Source organism: Ciona robusta, chromosome 1 (genome assembly GCF_009617815.1).
Source record: "Ciona robusta chromosome 1, ASM961781v2".
Lineage (NCBI taxonomy): Eukaryota > Metazoa > Chordata > Ascidiacea > Phlebobranchia > Cionidae > Ciona > Ciona robusta.
The window spans coordinates 12822591-12844494 of record NC_143235.1 but is presented as its reverse complement, the minus strand read 5'-3'; the positions used below and the strand labels follow the sequence as shown (position 1 = coordinate 12844494).

Below are 21904 nucleotides of genomic sequence, written 5' to 3'. Positions count from 1 at the left end.
CATTGACGTGTAGTAAGTAAAGTTCGAACTGCAATGTAGGATTGTACAGTGTGTAATTTTAGGCTAGTGCATTGGAATGTGTAAAATACTAGTATATACACAAACCTAACAAAGTAAAATGCTGCGCACTAATTTTGGCAATAAAACCATTCCAAAATTCCGTTAGCCATGTCAGTAATATGTGCGGGACACGTATAGCAACTGTATTGCATACGGCATGGAAATGATTTCTAGTTCTTTAAATATTTTTTTTTTGTAAACGTTATTTGTACCGCTATTGTGGTGCTAGTGAAGGAACCTCCCCCTTTCGTTGTCCCGACGGCTAAGCGTAACTAACAACTACTTAACTCTAACTGTGACAGTCGTCAAACACGGGTGTTTTGTTTCACACATTCTTCAAAGTACCCCCATTTTACCTTCAATATCAAGTTTTCTTTATGTACTTATTAACCCACTGTACAAATATTATTTTTGTGACAGTGTTTTAGTTTTAACTATTTAGTTAAATAATAACTTTTCAATTGTTTAGGAGTATGGACACAAATACTGTATAGACATTACTGCAATTTTAATTTTAAGTCAAATAAAAGATAAAAGATATGTGTTCAAATTTGATATTCTTCATCACAACACTGGTGTGTTTGTCTTCCATTATTGAAATATCTAAAGCAGACCCCAAATCCATTGTCACAAGTTTAAAAAGCAAATGGAAAAGTACGCCTCTGATTATTGAAGCCAGGTACATCATACATGGTACACTGTTTTTATAAAGCTTGGTGTTTAAAAATCACTGTTTCTTTGTACTGAAAAACCACTTGTGTAATATAGTTTTTATAATTCTTGTTTTTACAATCTGGAACTGATTTTATAATAGTATAATTAATTAATTAACTAAATGAAATATTGGTCCTTAAAGATAACAAAAGCAAAACGGCCGGAAAGTTTTTTTGACATATATAATGACATATTACATACATAAATATATTTGTTGTGTGTGAATCTGATGGAATTTTTTTGGGTGATTTTTTCCCCCTGTTAATTCCCCCCATTGTGCGTGTCTTAACACACACTTTTCTTTCTATTAGAACTTAGAAGTTTAACTTTCAATATTTATACATAAATTGGTTGTTCCTCTGCTAGGTGTAGCGGAAATACTTATTTTCTTCCAATTAAATGTAACTATGTTTTCAACTTTAATTAAGCTTGTTTTACTGTTTTAACAACTGTTTTTTATCGCTATATCCTGTCTTTTCGTTTTAAAATATTTCTAAGTTTGCTACCTTGATCGAAAAGACAAATAAAGTTATTATATTATTACTTGTTTATTACAATAACATTCCCACACAGTGAGTTCATGGCAAGTGAAAGCACGGATGCATTTTGGAAATATGTCGAAACTATCATGGGGTTCGACATTGCACATCAGACTGACATATCTGCTCGTACTTTATACCAAACAGCATTAAAAGCTGCACATATTACTTTTGATGATGACAAAATGGATTCTCTAAACATGCAGCTTCTTAAGTTTGCGCTCTCTCTAAGAACTTATTCACCCAGAGTGGAAATGTTTCATCAAGTACGTGTTCATATTTTATACTACCATGTTCATACATTTTTTCTGGTATATATGTAAATATATATATATAATTTTTTCAGTGTTGTTTTATAGTTTTGATGGTTAGTTTATAATGAGTTGCATATGAGACAAAAACACAAAATTAAATGTCTATCTTTACTTTTGTTATACATGCTTTGTATAAAAAATATACAATTCAAGATGTCCCGCTAAACATTTCATAAAAAATGATTGGTTAAAAACCCTATTTTTTTCATGATTGAATGTAACTTGTTTTATCTCCAGCTTGCTGTAATAAATGGACTTACTGGTTGCGATATATTTTTTGACGTCCATGGACAAAAGACGTGTGAGTACAGTGAAGTCCACCAGCTGTTAAAGTCAGCAAAAATGCAAGATCTTCAGCCCTCCACAGTGTTTAAACAAGACCATGTTTTCCCTGGTAAGTTTAGCCTAACTTTTCATAATCAGTGCCTTTGCGAAGTATTGAACCTCTAACCCAGCGATAACCGAGGTTGTGGCAAACTGGTTAACTCGCCTTTCTCCAACCCAGAGATAATAGGTTTATTACCCACAAAGTAACATACTTGGTAACTCGTAAGCCATATTCTTGAATTTTTAATCAAATCTGCTGCCTGGTCAGACACCTGATAGCAGAAAAAACTATTTTAAGGTGTAAAACTGAGATTCGAAGTTTAATCATATGATGTAAACCATGTTTTTTTATAATGCCACCCCAACAAATTATAATGTCCCCCCTGTTTCAAAATTTAAGTGTTCTGCTACTCCAGACAGTTTAAACAGTGCATTACACATTACCCATCATGTAGAAACTACTAACCATAAATTCTTCTTTACCCTAGAATCCAAGAGCTCAGATTCTACCATAATCTTGTATGCGAATATTGCATCTACGGAATTTAAACAAGCTCATGATCTTCTCAAACGCCTAGCTAAAGCAGGAGAAGCAAAATATGTTTTACGTCATTTTATAAGATCCCGCCCTGATAAAGGGGTTCAGCTCTCAGGTATGGTTTGTAATGTAGTTCTATGGGGTAAGATGAGATACTCTTAGCACCCATATTTCTTGATCGTGTTTTCATTAATTACCAACGCTCTTTAAGAGTCGTGTTTATGCATAATTCTTTAAGTATTCTTTGTTGTACTTCCAAATGGCATCGGAAATGGAATGAAAACATTGACCATCTTACCCCACCCAACTATTTCCTATCACTGGTGTTTTATTTTGTGTATAAAATATAATATGCTTGTAGGATATGGTGTGGAGTTGGCTATGAAGAGCACTGAATATAAAGCTATAGACGACAGTGTTGTTAAAGGTAGGAAATTATTGTAGTTATATACATAATACATATATATATTATACTTTTTTCCATGATCCCATTTGGAATATTATTTGTTGTTGATTTTTTGTGGTTAAACTGTCAGATTTATTAGTCAAAAAATTTTTGTGAATTTAACATTAAGGGGTTTGACATTTAATAGTTTATTTGTTAAAATGATTTTTTTTCAAACATATATGCAGTCTTTTAATGTATATATAGAATATAGTTTTGTAATGTACATTTGTATATTTTTTTAAGAGAGAAAATCTAACAACAACACCATATTAGTTTGACAGTGTCAAAAGAGAAATTTTGTTTTTCTTTTTTTCGTAACTATATGGTTAACAATGATGTAATATCTACTGGCGGTAAAAAAACTGTTTTTTCAAATATTTGTTTGGTAAAAAAGTTTTTTTTTTAATTGTTGTCCCACAGACGATGGTTCTTCTGCATCATTATTGGACGATGGAGAAGTTGAAGTTGAAGGTTTCAACTTTTCGACTCTTGCCCGTGTTCATCCTCAACTCACTAAGCAATTGGCTGAGCTGAGAGGTCATCTGATGGAATCGACCAATGAGATGCAACCAATGAAAATCTGGCAACTTCAAGATTTAAGTTTTCAGGTTTTTATTTTTTTAAAGTTTTACATTTCAAGTCATCATAATTTTGTGAACAACTCCATGTTTAATACAGGCAGCTACTCGCGTGTTAAATGCTCCTAAAAATGATCAACTTAAAATACTCAAGGACATCAGTCAAAACTTCCCTACTCGAGTTAGGTAAGTTCACTGGGAAAATTATAAAAAAAAATATATAAAAAAAATTTATAGACCTAAATTTTTTTTTATTTTTTATTTTTTTTTTGTTTTTCTATAAAAACCTATTGATTAGAACACTGGTGAAACAACAAGTGCCGGATGAATTACGTCATGAAATCAAACAAAACCAAAGGGTAAGTCAATTTGTGTGTATATCTTTGATTATATAAGATAATATAATGTAGAATAAACAAAGATTATGAGTGTAATTATCTTATGTGTATTATTAATTATATTATGATTATTCACTTTTAAACATCATTTTTTGTGTTGGTGTATCTACATTAAAATACCAGTTTTGTGCTTTAAATTTCCAAACAAGTTTTTTTGAGGTAGTATAAAATATAATAAAGAATTATATACATTGTACACAATAGTAATATGCGTTTTTTTAATTCAATTTGTTGTATTTATAGTGTAATGTAAGACCAGTTTTGTTCTTTTTATTCCCACAAAAAATATTTTTTATCTGTCAAAAAGTTAAAAATAAAATTCATCTTTATATTTAAACATAATTTTTTTATCGTGTTCTTAAATTTACAACAAAATTACCCGATTTTGTATTTTTTCATTGCAAAACACAAATTTTTTTGATGTGCTACAGAGTTTTGAGCAGTTTGACATAGACCAAGGTCAAGCTATGTTTCTTTTAAACGGAATCCAGATAGACGTGGATGAAACCGATATGTTTAAGTAAGATTTCTGTGGCATTTGGGCGCTGACTGTAATAGCTGAATGGAAATTTAAAAATTTTTTTAATGTGTTTTTTTTTGTTGGGGGGCATAAGATTTAAAAAACTTTTAAAAGTATTAAACATAAAAAAATATTGTTAAAAAAAAGAAAATAATGAAAATATTGTTGGCAAAACATTTTTTTAAATTTAAATATCATTTTTTAGATTTAGAGACACAATTTATTTTTTAATACTGTCAAAAATTTTTAAACTGCTTTTATGAACAGAAATTCTTCAGTTGTAATTTCCCTGTTGTCTCAAATTGAAAATATCAGTTTCACACACCAGCGCTCTTTGCCACAGAATTTAAATTATTATTTTTGCCTGAGTGAATATTTCACAGCGTATGCAACGTTGGCGTTTGCATCCCGGTGATTTACTTCTTACAATCAACAAGCGAGTAATTAACACAGAGTTATTCAACTTCTTTTCGTGAGTTTTTAGCGATCCTGCATCTTGCAATGCTTTGCAGTTGTAAACATTGCTTAAAATGTGGAAGAAATGGTTATAGTTTAGTGGTTGTAGGTTTAAGCATAGGCGCCAAACCTGGGGTGGCAGGGTGGGCTGATTTACCCTGAAATTTTTAAATTAAATGGAATTTTTAAATCTTGCATTTTTTAGGTCAAAATATAAGAAATAAATCAAATAAATAAGTTTAAATTCGCTAAATGTAAAACTACTCGGCCTCCCCTGCAATTTAATAAGGTTGTATGCAGGGGTGAATTTCCGGTATAAGATGCCAGGTAGTTTTTACTTACTGTTCAATCTTTTAGTTTTATTATACATAGTTTGTTAAAATTAATAATTTATTGTGTGAAACTAGTTGAAACTGGTGTGTTCAGTAAATTCTCACCATTCAATGTAATGTTTTGATTCTAAACTTTTGATGTCAATGTAACAGATTCGAAAACCTGTTAAAAGAAAATATTTTTTTTACTCAAAAATTTTAGGTTACTGGACATGTTAAGAAGTGAAGGGAAGTTAATAAGTGGATTAAAGAAACTTAATCTGAATTCAAATCAAATACAAAAGGCAATGAAGTTAAATGTACATCCTGAAGCCAGTGGAAAGCATATACTGGATATAAGGGAGTCTGCAATTATTGTAAGTGCTGTTTTATTAGGTTTGTTTCATTATTTATGTTGTTTTTTTTGCTAAAACGTAGTAAAAAGTTGTAAAACCCAAGTTATTGTGTACAGTAAGCGTTACTGTAATTGGAGACTTGAAATATTAACAGTTAATTAAATAATGTACTTTTTTAAATTAAGAAAATTATCTTAAGCAACTTTCACAGGTATTAAAATAATATAACCTTTTTTAAATGAAAATTTTAGCTTTTGGATCTGAAGACCCATCACCATTATAATGTTAAAAGCTCCTAAAAGTGTATGTTGTTTATCGGTTTATGAATGTATTGCAACAACATACTTTATCCCTGCGCGACGAAAAAAACAACAGTGGTTATAACACAGGTGTTCTGTTTCATACACGTCGTGCCCGCTTACGAGTTACCACATGTCTAACTTTGTGAGGACTTGTTTTTTTATATTTTGCCCAGCTGACAATTTAGACATCCCATTAGTGACCACTGGGTTTTAGCAATTGCCGTTATGTGTCTTGTCCAAGGACACATACGCTGGCACTGTTAGCAGCGACAATCTTTGAACCCATAACTTCTGGGTTAGAGGCAGGTGCGCTAACTAACTGTAAAAGTTATATTTAAGTTTGTCTGTCATAAAAATTCTAAACCAGTGGGCAAACGACATTGAAACTGACGAGAGGTATAAACGCTGGCCCGCCAACGTGCATGAGCTCCTTAGACCTGCGTTTCCTGGCACATTACGACGTGTGCGCAAGAACATGTTTCATCTCGTTTTTGTCATCGATCCAACACACGCTGATGCAAAATATTTGGTTGAAGCCGCGGAAATTTTCTGGGCGAATGACGTACCACTTAGGATAGGTGAGACACCCATTTAAATGAACATTTAATTATAACATTTCATTTTAAAAAATTTTTTTTATGCATGGTTGATAGCGATGCATTTTATAATTTTTAACTTTAAAATTTGTTTAAATTTTTGAAACGTTACTTTTTATTTTGACTTGATTAATTATTACGTAATAATCATATTTATAGTCAGAACTGTTGTTTGTTTATGTTCAACCTATTGTTTACGGTTGAAAATGATATTTCTTCTTGCATAATTTCCCAAGCATGTTTGATAGCATGCTTTTTGAATCTTTAACATGAAGGTTCATTTTTTTATATATATAGGTGTATATATAATAAAACACTTGGTGTGTTATCAAAAAATGTCTTAATTTTTTTATGACTTAGTGTAAAATACTTTATTTACAAAAAGTTTAAAATGTTTTTTTTTGTTATTGTAGGGTGTTATAATTACTAATCCAAATCACTTGATTGACTTAGTGTGATATTTCTTTTAACTTGGTTTCACAAAAATCACAAAAAAACCCTAATTTTTTATAAAACTAACAAAAAAGTTTTTTTTTTTTTTTTTTTTTTTTATTTTGACTTAGGGTGTTATTAATCTGTTTTTAGTATAACTTAGTCTTAGTGCATTATACTTAATCTTAACTATTCACATTAATGTTTATACCAAAAGTATCTTTAATTCTTAACTTTGAAAATCTGTATTTTGTTTTTGCCTTGATGTGGTTTATGTTACATTCACATATACTCAAAACTGTTGTCTGTTTATACCAAACTTATTGTTTACGTTTGAAACTGTTTTCCTGTCTCAGGTTTTTCCTTCCTTGTTGATGACTCAGCAGAAATTGACGGCAATGATGATGCGGGAGTCGCACTTGTTCGAGCGTATAATTACGCAAGAGATGAAATGGATGACAATGAAAAGTCATTCAGTTTTCTTACCAACGTGAGTTTGTGTATAGACAAATTACATATTTTTATTATATCTATATGAATATTTTTATTTTTTATTATTTTTTTATTCTAACTATTTTGAATATCTTTTTATTTGTAGTCTATTTTTAAAAATTAGGTTTGGATTATTTTGTTTTATTAAATTTGTAACAAAAATACTTTATATAAACAATGTTGTCCAAAAAGATACTAGGCTAAAAAAAAACAATCAACAGTTAAATTCTAATTTCAACTTTTTAAATATGTTTCTTGTAAAATAGCCAAAAGAGCTATTTTGGCTGATGAGTTAAAATGCTTTACACCTACGTGGACGGAAGACGACTGTTGTTATAACACAGGTTGTTAGGTGGCTTGCCCAAGGAAGCTTACACCCACAATGGTAGCATGATGAGCCTTGAACCCATTACCTCTGGGTTAGAGGCAGGCGCGCTTACACTTTGCCATGACAACAGAATCTAAATTCTTCTCCACCAACCCCAGTTCTAACAACATTCTGTATTTTGTTTTAAAATAAAAACAATTCTATAGGTTTACAAATCACTTAAAGAAGGTAGCATCATCACTGTAGAACATATCATACAACGGTTGAAACAAAAGTTTAAAAGTGCCGACATAGATGATATACTTGGTAGCAGGTAAACTGATATATTAATTTATAAATATATATATATATGTAAGAAAATTTCTGCAGTATTAATTAAAAATCAGTATATATGTTATATGTATAGTTTGGGTTTTTTTTTAGTTGTAAATTTGATAAGTATTTTTAAAAAAATATTTTTTTAGTTTAAAATTTATTTATTTATTTTTTATTTTTTCGGCTTTTGTAGTTTAGAATATAATAAATATTTTTAAAAAAAATTATTTTAGTTAAGAATATCGTAATAATTTTTTAAACATTTTTTTTTTATTTTTTAGTTTAGAATTTAATTTTTTTCTCCTTTTTTAGCTCAGAATTTGATGCCAACAGAAAACTTGGAAAATCCTTTCAATCTCGCACAGCACTTGTAGGTCCCGTCAATGTTTTAATGAATGGGGCGCTTCTCTCTGATGATGATATATCAGATGATATGTTTGAACAGGTAAAAATTTGAACAAAATGTTACTTTATTTTTCCGCTGTCAAAATCTGTTAAAAACTGTTTGTATATGTTATATTACATAGTATTAAGGCTAAAGATGTAGTAAACATAGTTTACCTAATTAATTAGTGTGATAAATAATAAATAAATTGTTTTCAAACATAGCATACCTAATTTATTAATGTGGGGAGTGTATTATACTTTAGCTCTGCTTGTTTGTATAGACATCTATCAGGGTAAAGGCCATTTTATGCTTAAACTTTGGTACTTTTATAATAACTCCGATTTTAAAAGCTGGTGTTTAAAAATCAAGGAGTTTAAAATGTAAGTGCTTCAAAAGTGAGGGGTTTTAAAAGTGTTGTGCTTAAACTTTGGAACCTATATATATGATAACCCCCCTTTTTAAAAGTTAAGTGTTTTAAAACTTAGAGGTTCAAAAGTTAGGAGTTTTAAAATGTAATGTTTCAAAAGTTAAGCAACCTGTTACCCCGGCACCCCTAAAATTTCACATATGCCCCTCCTTTAATTTTCTTAACATTAGAGAAACATAGATTATTGTTATTTCTACCACCAGGCACAATGTACAGCCAAGTATGCATATAACGCTAATTAATTTCGTAACATATTACTCCAAAGGTGGTTCTTGATAAAATAATGGAAGAAACCCCAGTGTTACAGCGAGCAGCTTACATGGGTGAACTAAGCAATAATGGGGACCCCCTTGAATACCTCATGTCTCGAAATGGGGTCGTGCCTCGTTTTAATGACCGGGTATTGTCGGCTGAAGCTAATTTTTTTGACTTGCTTGGAAATGCTAAAAAAGGTAAATATTATATATATATTAATATAGTAGGGTAGGGGAAGATGGGGTACGATGGGACACCTTTTCATTCTATTTTTAGATACCATTTGGTAGTGAATAAAGATCATTCATAGAATTATAAAACCGTATCTTCACGGCTCCCATAGACCACTGTTAATTGTTTAAAACATCATCAATATATTTTATTGTTATGTTCCAAAGGTGCCCCATCTTACCCTACAGTATTTTACTATATGTCAGTTTTATCTACCTATTGTGTTGTTCTTATAATGGAGCAATGTTAAGACTTTAATCTGTTGAAGCTCAATGCTGATATACATTATGAACAGATGTGTCCTTGGGCAAGACACAGTAGGTGGTCATTTATGGCTTGTCTACCATACAACACAATAGGTAAATAAAACTGAGCTTGTCTACCATACAGATAAATCACTCACAAAGTTATATATTATGTTTGAATGAATGTTACTTACTTTATCCTTGCATGGTTGAAAAAAGCCAGTCGTTATAACACTTGTGTTCTGTTTTATACACCTTTTGCCAGCTTACGAGTTACCATGTATGTTACTTTGTTGGTGATTGTTTTAATTTATGTAAGGCTACAGTATATAAAGTAGGACACCTATGTTATAACTTCTACAGTTTTCCTGGCACATACGAATAAATAAGTGTCATTTATATTTTTCATTTATTTCAAAATTTTAATTCATTCATTTATTTATATTTAACCATCATTACAGAGAGTGTATACTTGAATCCCAAGCAGTTTGCGAAGCTAAGCAACTCTGACAAAACTGCAACCATATCTGAACAGCTCAGCACATTGTACGTTTCCAGTATTTTGACTTTGTTTTTATTTACTGTTGTCATGGATATGTAAAGTTTTCTTTTCCTGCGAGTTTCAAAGAAAATTTTAACCAAACTGTAGTCATCAGTATTATTGTTATGCTGTTTCTGCTTGTTTGTCGTTATCTAGCTTTTCATGGTGTTTGGGCGTGCTAGAACTGATGATAAAACGTGTCATTTCCTTCCAACGTAATGCTTCCTGTATGATGTCATAGGTATCTTTCAAAGACCGACAGCAGTAAGCATATTCGGCCAATCACGATGTGGGTGATCGCCGACGTGGAGACGAGCGCTGGTCGTTCATTTGTCTACAGTGCTCTTAAACATGTGGTGAGTTCTGTATGCAGTCAGAACGCGCTGTGTGACGTGAGATTCTCACTTCCCTTTGCTTATTATGCGTTGGTTTGGCCGGGAAAAGGAAATTACGTAGGGGCCGCTAGGAGAAAAAGGCACTTCCTCTCTCACTTTAAACAGAATTTAAACAATTATTTTATTGCACCTTGTTTTATGTACACCTTAAATTTATATTTCTAAAGTATCAGTGCACTACTAAAACTATAAAAGCAATAAAAAACGCTTTATGAGAAACATGTTTTAAACATTAGCACTTATAAAACACTTCTTTAAACACCATAGATTTATTCATAAAACACTGTTCTAAACACCCTACAGCCTACATTTATTTTAATATACATTCTAAACTTTTGTTTTAGAAAACGAGCAGTAACACAAGATTGGCAATCATACATAACCCCAAGAACACGGATCATTTGACTTCGTCTTCCAAATACATGCGGGCAGTTGAAGCAGCAATACTTACACAACAGAACAACCACGCAAGGAACTTCATTTTAAAACTGGTAGGGTGTTTGCTGTTTATCTGGCCTAAAGCTGATACTGTGTTTGCTGTTTATCTGGCTGAAAGCTGGTAGAGTGTTTGCTGTTTATCAGACTCACTTTGAATTGGGGTCATGATACAATATAGAAATAGAATAAAGAGTTAATTGTTTCCTCCAATAGAATATTTCTCCCTGGCCATAATTTAAGCCGAAGTGTGAATTGTCTCCTGCTTCATTTTGTATTGCAAGGCCATAGGCCAATCCTAAACTGTGCGATAAAACGTGACACCTTTAAAACATATTATCCATATCATCTGATGGTATTTTAAACAATTAACAAAGGTCTATGATAGTCGTAAGCATACCATTTTAACTTGTCACTAATTTTTTTGTCATTTCTTCTTGAGTTTTGTTTTAACTTAAGTGTCTGTTCTCTATCCCTTCTACCATGCGGGTGCGGTCCTACAGTGTGACCTACCATGATACCAGAGATTTAGGCCAGAATCTCAATTTTAATTCAATTTTTATTTAAATCCATTTTTTTAAAGTCAACTTGTATAAATTTTTTTCAATTTCAATTAATTTTTTTTAATTCACTTATATATATTATTTTTAGTTGAAGCCTGAAAATGCTGCGAAAATTGCCTCCAGTGATTCTTTATCCGAGTTTTATGTTGGTGGTATGGCTGAAAGTGCGTTTGAAAAGGCCATGACCTCTGACCCCAAGGTCAGCCTTGCCCACATTACTGCCCACTCAGACTGGTCAACCACAGTGCTGAATTTGGAGCCGGGACAAAACGCTGTTCTTGCAAATGGAAAGGTAGTTACTAGGTTTATTTTCTACGATCACAACACTTGTTTTATATTACCACACTTATTGAAAGAATTACTACATGTATTTTAAAGTTTGCTAATTTTATTTTGTATTACTATACTTATTTAAAACTTTTCTACTCTATTTTGTATTACCACATACTTACAGGATTTTTACGCTCGTTTTATATTACCATACTTATTTGATGGATTATTAAACTTGTTTTGTATTGCCACACTTTACTTTACTCAAATAAGTATTACTTTCCCTTTTTAAACAATCACCACACTCATTGTGTATTACTACATTTATTAAGTGGATTACGATAACTATTTAAAGCATTATTACAACGTTTTAAAGGATTTTTGCACTTATTTTTATTACTTCCCCCCATAAAAGATTACTATTATATAATGTTTGTAAATCACAGTATTATATTCATGTACTTTAAAACAGGTTTTAGTGTATTTTTACAACAGACTATTCATACCCAAACAAGTTACAAATATGCATTTACAACTTCAGCCCAAATTAAATCTCAGGTACTGTTCTATTTTAATTTCAACTTTGATTAATCGGTTTATTTTTATTCAGTTGATCGGACCGCTCGATCAAAACGAGGTTTTTGTGGCCGACGACTTCCTTCTCATAGAAATCCTCATGTATTCAAGCTCTGGTGAGAAAATACAGGAAGTCGTCAAGTCAATGCAGCTTCAACTCACGCCGCCGGAAAGTAAACACAATTTACTTTTTTTCTATATTACCGGCACGTTGGTTTCATTCTTTCTTTTTTTTCTCTTTTTTTGTCAAGTTCCCTTTTCTGTATTTTTTCAATTCTTTCTTTCTTCTCTTCTTTGACAAGCTTCCTTTTTCTGATGTTTTTTGCTTAAATTTTTTCTTTCTCTCTCTCCCTTTCTCTCTCTCTTTATTCTCTTTTTTCTCAGCGTTTAGATTGTTTTACAGGAAACAGGTTATGACTCACTCCCGTGAATCATTGTTTATCACGGGGGAAAAATTTTAATATTGCGTAATGTACTGTTCATATCTTCCTATACACAACTTTATTATTTATTCTAAACCATAACTTTAATATTTACAAAGTTTAGTCTAAAGTTAAAAAAGAATAAATATAACTGAAAACTAGTATTATGATTTAGGTTCTTAACCATAATATATTTTAATAGTTTTAAAGTTTAGTCAAATCCATAATATAGTAGGGTGGGGAAAGAGGGGCACCTTTAGCACATAATATCCAAATCTTCTGATTGTGTTTTAAACAAATAACAATAGTCTAAAATTCTTTGAATGTTCATTGTATACAAAGTTACAAACAAATGGGACGAGAAAGTAGAATGAAAAGTTGTTTTTTTCCCCTTAGGCCACACGTTTCTACCGGTTAAAATAATTAAAACTAAATCTTTTTTTCTAATTCACAGAAAGTGACATCATAATGAAGTTGACCTCGCACCTCTCGTCACAACCAAAGGTCGAGGCCGAACGTCGTGACCTTTCACCCCCGTTTGCCGAACACAGTGTCGTTGACCTGCCAAGCAGTGACCCGGAAAGATCATCATACGACATATTAGCTGTGCTTGATCCAGCGAGTAATATTGCGCAACAAATTATTCCTGTTATTGAGGTAAAAATAATTACTGGTCAATAATTGGTTGAAAAAAATGTCAGCTAAACATAAGAAAATATAAAAAACATCCCAAAAATAATCACCCACAAAGTAACATACGTGGTAACTCGTAAACGGACATGAGGTGTATGAAACAGAACACCAATGTTATAACAACTGTCTATGCCACATAGAACAAAATACAAATAGCATAAAATTTAGTCTCTTCTGCAAGTTGTCACTAACTGAGTGTCATATATAGCTCTCTAGCGAGACTTTGTGTTGGTGTTAGTTACACACAATCTACCACTAGTTGGGCTGTTGGGAAAATTCACTAAAATCCTGTATTTGTTTTTAAATATAATAGAACTTAATTATAGATGATTATCAAATTTAATTACAACTTATATTTAAAAATTTTTAATTTAAATTACTTTTTAACAGAAATATTTGTAAAAATGAAATATTTTTAAAAATTTGGATTTCCCAGTATATTTCTTGATTTTTTTAGATTTTGGTTTAAAATGTAATATTTCTTAGGTTTTGCGAGAAGTACTCGACGCAAATGTAAAAATCTATATGAACTGCAAAGAAAAATTATCGGATCTTCCAGTTAAAAGGTTTTACCGTTTCGTTTTAGAACCAGAGCTTTCATTCAAGGTTTGAGACTTAATTTACTTTTTATTGAAAATCAATTAGAAATTCAAATACTTTTAAATTATATTTGTCGTTTGATCTCACAGTTTGTCAATATGAGGTTTAGTTATTAATTCAAATTATAAGTCAAATTTATATTCGGTAAAATCTATATATTAGCATTATCCTATTTTGATCATAGGTTTTACCTGTCTTTCGGTTTTACTAGTAACTAGTCAACTTTTTGATCTTTTTTATTTCTTTTTGCTCAAAGGGAAGTTTCACTTCTTGACTAATTGCAGCTTTAAAGTTTACTGCTCGCTAAGTTGAAATATTACTATTTTGAAATGATACTAAAAAAAAATATTTTAAAAACTTATAATGAAAAACTTCATAGAAAATATGACAAATTAAAAAAAAAAACTTCTGACAAATTGTTATGACAAAATAATTTTTTTACAAAGTTGGACTAACTGTCAAATGGAACAAAACTTTTCTGTCCAAAAAAATATTTTTTTTGTATTTTTCTTAAAAAGATTTTTCATAATAAAAAGGTGGACAACAAATTGTCAGATGTAACAAAACTTTTGTGACAAAAATATTTTTATATTAAAAAAAAAATTGTGACAAAAATATTTTTATATTAAAAAAATGTTATATTTATTCTAAAACTATTTTATGATAAAAATTGTTTCAAGGTGGACAACAAGCTGTCAGATGGTCCCTTAGCAAAGTTCAGCGATATGCCCAACAAGTCCCTTCTCACTCTCACCATGCACCCTCCTGAAGGCTGGATGGTTGAAGCTGTATCAGCAGTTCATGACCTTGATAATATCAAACTTAGTGAGATCCGGAATAAACTGGTTTCAGCTGATTATGAGCTTGAGTATCTGGTGCTGGAAGGGCATGCAAGAGATGTTACTACAGGTATGTTTTGCTATAATAATTTTATGTCAGATTTTCCTATATGTTTTAAAGTGTTGGGTATTGTATGTGCATGTTAGTCTATGAAACAGTTATTTTACAAGTACTGTAATCTTCTCTAAATAGCTGAGGTTTTAAAAGAGGCATCTTTTGTATGGTTTTGCTATAGGTTTTAAAGTGTTGGTTTGATTATTACATGCTGCTGTTATACCTGAATGAGCTGCAACAAATATTATATATAATTTGCTCTTGGTAGCTTTAAGTTTTTGCAAGGTAAACTTCTCCAACATAGTAATGTAAGTGTTATTCCAATATTTTCTCTGCCATTTGGCAAGGCTTATACCTAGTAGGGGAAGTAAAACTATAATTTCTCGTCAGAAGGTTGACATGAGGATCATATCCACTACTGTTTCTCCTACAAGTAATACTAATATGTTTACTGTTGCTGCCATTAGAGACCACTGGGTTGGAGCAATTGCTGTTATGTGTCTTGCCCAAGGACACATAAACGCCCACAATGGTAGCAGCGACGAGCCTTGAACCCACTACCTCTGGGTTAGACGCAGGCACGCTAACCACTTTGCCACGGCGCACGGTTAAAATAGAAAATTAAAACAGCGGTAAAAATACGCCCGACGATCTCATTTACAAAACTAGCAACAGTTCTGTTCTTTGTTTATTTTAGGCCAACCACCTCGAGGGCTACAGTTCACACTTGGTGCAACAAAGGACAAAGTTACTGTTGACACGATTGTTATGGCTAACCTTGGTTACTTCCAACTCAAAGCATCACCTGGTGTATGGTATCTGAACCTTAGACATGGAAAGTCTAGTGATATATATGATATAGTGAGGTAAGGCTGATTTTGCTTGAATTTTCAACAAATTTGAAGTTGTAAAAAAATATAGATTTTTTACAAATTGTTGTATTTTGGAGAAAACCGACACATTTTTTATAAACATAATTTTTTTTTGTGGTTTATGTGTGTAATTCTTGTTAGTCAAACCTAAATTTAAAATTTCCGTTTTAAATTCAGGTGTTTTGGAGAACCCTATGGTTTTATGACAACAAATGTTTTTTTTTTAATTGTTTTTTTCAAGTTGTTTGGATGGTTATGTGTTTAATTCTTGTGATTTAAAACTTAAATTTATAATTTCCTTCATACAAATTCAGGTATTTTAGGGAAAACATACTTTTTGAAACAATGTTATTAACTTTTTTAAAAATATTTGCTTTTTAAATTGTTTGGATATTCATGTGTGTAATTCTTGTGATTTATTCTTAAATTTAAACTTTCCCAGCCATGAAAACACGGATTCATCTACTGGAGATGTGATTGTGCTTATGGATAGTTTCAAGAGCAAAGTTATTGTTGTGAAGGTAAATATAGAAAAGTTATATTTCATATGGGTGAGGTTTTTAAGGTTCTAGAATTTAAGCCACATTTGGCCCATTTTACCCCAGCACCCAAACTATTTATATGTGGGTATGAATAAATAAATGTAATTTACTTTCTGTAAAAAACAAACATTAGTAGCAGGTTTCCATTTGAATAAGAAATTGATCGTGCCAAATATATCTATTTTGATTTTTGTCTGTTACGTTTTTGCCGCACCAGTTCCTAGCTTATTATCTTCGTGTGGCAGTACAACGACAGTTACAAATACACCTTATTTATATTTTAATTATCCGTCCATAACCACAGGTAAGCAAGAAGAGCGATAAATCGGATTCTTCCTTGCTGGAGGATGATGAAAGTGAGGAGAAGAAAGAAGAAGGAGGAGGAGGAGGGGGTGGAATATGGAACTCTATAAAGAGGTGGGTAGCTTGTATGGAACTTATTTATCTTCGCATGGTGGGGTAATGACAGTTGTTGTTTTATACACTTTGACTTTGTGCCCACTTATAAGTTGCCATGGGTGCAACTTAATAATCCTGCAGGGTGGGGCAATGACAGTCGTTATAACATTGGTGTTTGGGCACACTCATGCTTGATTACAAGTTATCATGTATGTAACTTAATTATCCTTGCGTGGCGGGGCGATGACAGTCATTTTAACACTGTTTAGTTGTTATAACACAGGTGTTACAACCATTAAAATATTTTTTGTTTTTATTTCAAGGGGAAAGGGGGCTGCTAGAACCCCCTGGCTGAGGCACTGTGTGTGTTGGTGTGGGTAACGGTGTTATTACTAAATTCCACACACACACTATGTTTATACCTCGTTTGTCATCTTAAAGTTATTTCAGCTCTTTGGGAGGAGGAGGAGGAGAGAGTGAGAGCAAAGAGTGGGAGGAAGGAGCGAGCAACAGTTCCGATGTCATCAATGTCTTCTCTCTCGCATCCGGACATCTTTACGAGCGATTGATGAGGATTATGATGTTGAGCGTGATGAGACACACAACATCTAATGTCAAGTTCTGGGTGCTGAAAAATTATCTCTCCCCACAGTTTAAGGTGGAAAACGCTTATTTTATTTTATTGAAAAAATTAACTTTTAATATAGTATGGTGGAGGGGGATAGGACAACTTTTCGTTCTATTTTCTTGTCCTATTTGGTAGAAAACAAAGAATCATAAAACCATATTTTCATGGCTTCAATAGACCGTTGTTAATTGTTTAAAACACAATCAAGATATTGGATACTATGTGCAAAAGGTGTCCAATTTTACTCCACCCTACTATATAACCATTGAAACTACATTTTTAGCTGCTTTATTGCAATTATCAATTTAACGGAACTCTTCTGTCATTTTTTTGTAACAATTCATTGAAAAAAAAAATGTTTGTACTTTTAGGACTTCATTCCACACATGGCAGAAGAATATGGTTTTGAATACGAACTTGTTCAATATAAGTGGCCCAGATGGTTACGACAACAAACCGAGAAACAAAGAACTATGTGGGGGTAGGTGGAAGTTTTTGTATTAATTTAAATAAACGTTTTTTATTGGTTTTTTGACTGTGTTGCTATTGTACTATAAAACGTGGCAATAAACCTGGTTGTAGCCCAAGAAGTTCACCTTGGCATTATTAAGCAGCGTATTTGCTACTTTAGATAAAGTTCCGCTGTACTAAATGCTGATTTAATTAAAAAAACTGCATATTAAATTGTCTTGGGCATGATATTCCTTCCAAAAAACGTTACAAAACTTATTTAACTGAAAAAAGTACAGGGGTGGGTTAAGCTAGCATGGAAATTATTTGCTAGACGTTTGGGTTGAGTTTTAAATTATCCAAAACAATTTGCTGCAGATTGATAAAAAATTGCCTAAAAATTTGTAATTTGAAAGTTGTTAATGGCAGAAAAAACATGTCATTCTACACAAGTTTGTTTTATGTTTGTGTAGTTTGTTTGAGCAGCGAAACCACTATTAGAAGTTTGTCCAGCAAATAAATCTCATTATGTATACAATATACACCTTTGGCAAATACTCTATTTTAATATTAACTCAATAAATATTTGCCCTACAAACACTCACTTTTGTATTGGCCTTAGGACTTAGGGCATACAATTCAACTTGTATTATTAAAGTATTAGTTTAAATTTATAATACATAACAATTCACAGATACAAGATTCTTTTCCTTGACGTACTTTTTCCACTGAATGTAGAAAAAATAATTTTTGTTGATGCTGATCAAATAGTTCGAGCAAATCTGAAGGTAATAATTTGTCGTAATGTGAAAAATAATGGTGATTTGATCATGCAATATTATTATATTAATAGATACATTATGCTTAGTCATTCAACGGCTCATCTGGTATGCCATTAACGTATTTTTTCAATTTTTCGGAAAATGGGACAACTTTCCATGCCATTTTCTCAATCCATTTGGTAGTAAACAAAGAACATTCAAAGGATTACAAAACCGTATCCCCACAACTCCCATAGACCGTTGTTTAAAATGCCATTCATGCATTCTTATTCTTTCTTTCATTCATATTCTTATATACTCTTTTGTCCATGCTCTTATACACAATTATACTTTCTTTTTTTATTCTTATGTATATACTCTTATTGTCTCATATATAGTTATAAATTCATTTTTATATATTCCTATTTATTCTCGTGTATATATTCTTATGTTCTAGGAGTTTGTACAGCTAGTGTTGTAGCTTGTACATCCACTATAAATCGAATATATACTTATGTATTTATTTTTATATATTCTTTCTTATTTTCATGTATATATTTCTATATATATATTCCTATCTTTATATTCCTATGTTTGTATATCCAGGAGTTACGAGACCTTGATTTAGAAGGCAACCCGTACGGTTACACGCCATTCTGTAGCGATCGAACAGAAATGGACGGTTTTCGATTTTGGAAGGGTGGTTATTGGGCCCAACATCTCGCTGGGAGGAAGTATCACATCAGGTGATTTCCCATTTTACACAAAAACTCTAAGAAAAAAACTCAAAAAAATTTCGGAAAAAAAATTTAAAAAGCTACTTTAAAAAATGTTATAACAACATAAATGTTGCTTATTTCTTGTTTCTTTCAGTGTTTTTTTTGTGAATTTATGTTTTACCTTGGATAATTGGCAAGATGACATATTTATTTGTTTGTTTATATAGTTGCAATGTATGATAAATTTATTTTTAAGAGTTCTTGTATCGAACACTGTAAGCATAAATAAGCATTTGCATAGCTAACACTAAACACATGCAAATTATGCTAAAGTATGTAATATGTAATATGTATCAAAATAATATAAAGTTAGGTAATCTAAATTCCACCAAGCAACCTAGCATGTATGCAAAAAGTTTTCTTTATAAATTTTACCTACTCCCCTAAAATCAAGAAATATTTAAAACACTGCCATCTAGTGCGATATACGTGGTGGACTTGAAGAAGTTCCGTCAAATTGCCGCGGGTGACCGACTCAGGGGTCAATATCAGGGACTTTCCCAGGACCCCAATTCTCTCGCCAATCTTGACCAGGATCTTCCAAACAACATGATACACCAGGTGAAAATGAAATTAGTTAATAAACTTTTTACAACAGGAATTTTTTATTGATAAGTTATTTCTGTTTCTGAATAATGAATACAAAAATTCCCAAGAAAATTTTGTATTCATTATTTTGTACTAGTTTGTATTGAGTCCTGAGGTTTTGTATTAAAACTTGTTTCTGTTCATGTTTAAATTAATAGTAGTTAAAAGTTAGTCCGACTTTAAAGTAATTTTTTACATGAATACATATCAAGGTACTCTGTTTGTGCGGAAAAACCAAACAACACACTGTGAAATACGTGGTAACTTGTAAGCTGGCACAAGGTGTATGAAACAGAACACTCGTGTTATAATGACTATCGTTTCCCAGCGACGCCAGGATAAAGCAAGTTACATTTGTTAATTCATATATATTTTTTTTTTATATAAAAATACACCCGTAAGAACTTGTAAACACGAGGTGTATGAAACAGAACATCCGTGTTATAATGACTGTCACTGCCCACTATACAAGAGGAAATTCGTTACATTCATTGATTTTTTTTAAATTTTAGGTTGGAATCAAATCTCTTCCTCAAGAATGGCTCTGGTGCTCCACCTGGTGTAGTGATGATTCATTAAGTCGAGCGAAAACGATTGATCTTGTAAGTTAATGTGATTTCTATTGAAACATGCTCAGTTTCTTGCATACTAGCTACACTATATGACTTAACAATTGACTTTTCTGGTAAAAAAATGTTTTATAGGTGAGGTCCCTAGGGACCAAGGATTTGACCAGATTTTTACTTTATTATTATATTAAAAAACATAAAAAAATACAAAAAAAAACAATTGTTAAGATCTCTTACACTCGAACATATTTCATTACTAATTTTTTTCTTACAGTGCAACAACCCACTTACAAAAGAACCGAAACTAGAAGCAGCTGTAAGACTGGTGAAGGAATGGCCGGACTATGACGAAGAAATTAAAACTTTACAATCGAAATTTTCCCCAGAGGGAAACCAAAGTTCAAAGTCAAAAGATAAAGAAACAGGTTTTGCATCAACATTAGGTAGCCTGGAATATTATAAATGAATGCATTGGTATTATAACTGTTTTATTTGATTACGACTGTTAACAAAGATCATATAGTACTGTGGGGTAAGATGGTACACCTTTAGCACATAATATCCAAATATCCTGATCGTGTTTTAAACAGTAGCAGTAAGATTACGGTTTTATAATTCTTTGAATTTTTTGTTTACTACAAAAGTGAACAAGACAATAGAACGGAAAGGTGTCCCATCTTCCCCGCCCTATTATATTATTGAAACAATACTTAATTTCTAATTAATCTCATTCTCTTTTCTATACAGACAAATCTGCAGGTAAACATGAGGAGTTATGATGCAGCATTCCTCCATACACATCTTAGTTAATTTCCCAAATTTCTTGCACAAATGTTTATTACTGAAACATCAATCCAATTGCAGTAGGTCATTGGGCACGTATTTGTCTTTTTTCAGCCGTTTCAAGAAGATTTGGAAAAAAGTTGCTCTTCTGTAAATTTTCGAATTTCCGTTGTTTTGAAGTGTAACGAACACGCTTTTTTTGGTAGTTCTTTATATATGTAGGATTTATTTGCCTTTAGCGTTGTGCGTTTTTCTTACAGACCAAATCAATAGAATATTCCCATTTCGCTTTTGTCATACTGTTTTGCCTAAACTTTTAATAATGAATTCATTTACCGTTTCATTTAAAATCTAAAGATACCATGCAAAATATTGTGGTACATTTCTAGTTCAAAAATTTCGATCCAGCAACCTTATACTGGTGCTGTTAAATTCTATGCTGTTCCCATGATTTTGTGCAATACAACGTTATTGGAAACTCATTTTTACTCTTAAAACAACTACAATATTGCTCCAGCCCAGAGTTCTATTATAGTCTGTATGAATTGTAAGCCATTTATTAAAAAAAAAACTC

At 31.7% G+C, this 21904-nt stretch overlaps 1 protein-coding gene across 3 annotated transcripts; it reads left to right on the top strand.

Annotated features, from left to right (window-relative positions):
• The first annotated feature begins 44 nt into the window (after nucleotides 1–44).
• On the top strand, nucleotides 45–21812 carry LOC149743385 (UDP-glucose:glycoprotein glucosyltransferase 1-like). 3 transcript variants are annotated; one of them, XM_089874772.1, is made up of 34 exons: nucleotides 45–739; nucleotides 1348–1579; nucleotides 1865–2021; nucleotides 2443–2607; nucleotides 2854–2919; nucleotides 3361–3548; nucleotides 3619–3704; nucleotides 3817–3877; nucleotides 4348–4436; nucleotides 5427–5580; nucleotides 6229–6439; nucleotides 7246–7379; nucleotides 7916–8022; nucleotides 8337–8469; nucleotides 9105–9291; nucleotides 10032–10116; nucleotides 10353–10467; nucleotides 10851–10997; nucleotides 11593–11796; nucleotides 12385–12523; nucleotides 13227–13429; nucleotides 13952–14071; nucleotides 14746–14974; nucleotides 15657–15825; nucleotides 16274–16352; nucleotides 16678–16790; nucleotides 17223–17430; nucleotides 17772–17881; nucleotides 18545–18638; nucleotides 19218–19357; nucleotides 19810–19951; nucleotides 20491–20580; nucleotides 20822–20990; nucleotides 21295–21812. In XM_089874772.1, the coding sequence occupies exons 1-34, from the start codon at nucleotides 600–602 to the stop codon at nucleotides 21324–21326; spliced, it is 4698 nt and encodes a 1565-aa protein (XP_089730898.1). In that variant the 5' UTR covers nucleotides 45–599; the 3' UTR covers nucleotides 21327–21812. The 3 variants fall into 3 exon arrangements, with proteins under 3 accessions (XP_089730898.1, XP_089730905.1, XP_089730889.1); XM_089874779.1 differs by having other exon boundaries at nucleotides 17214–17430; nucleotides 20822–20972; XM_089874763.1 differs by having other exon boundaries at nucleotides 17214–17430.
• Nucleotides 21813–21904: the final 92 nt, after the last annotated feature.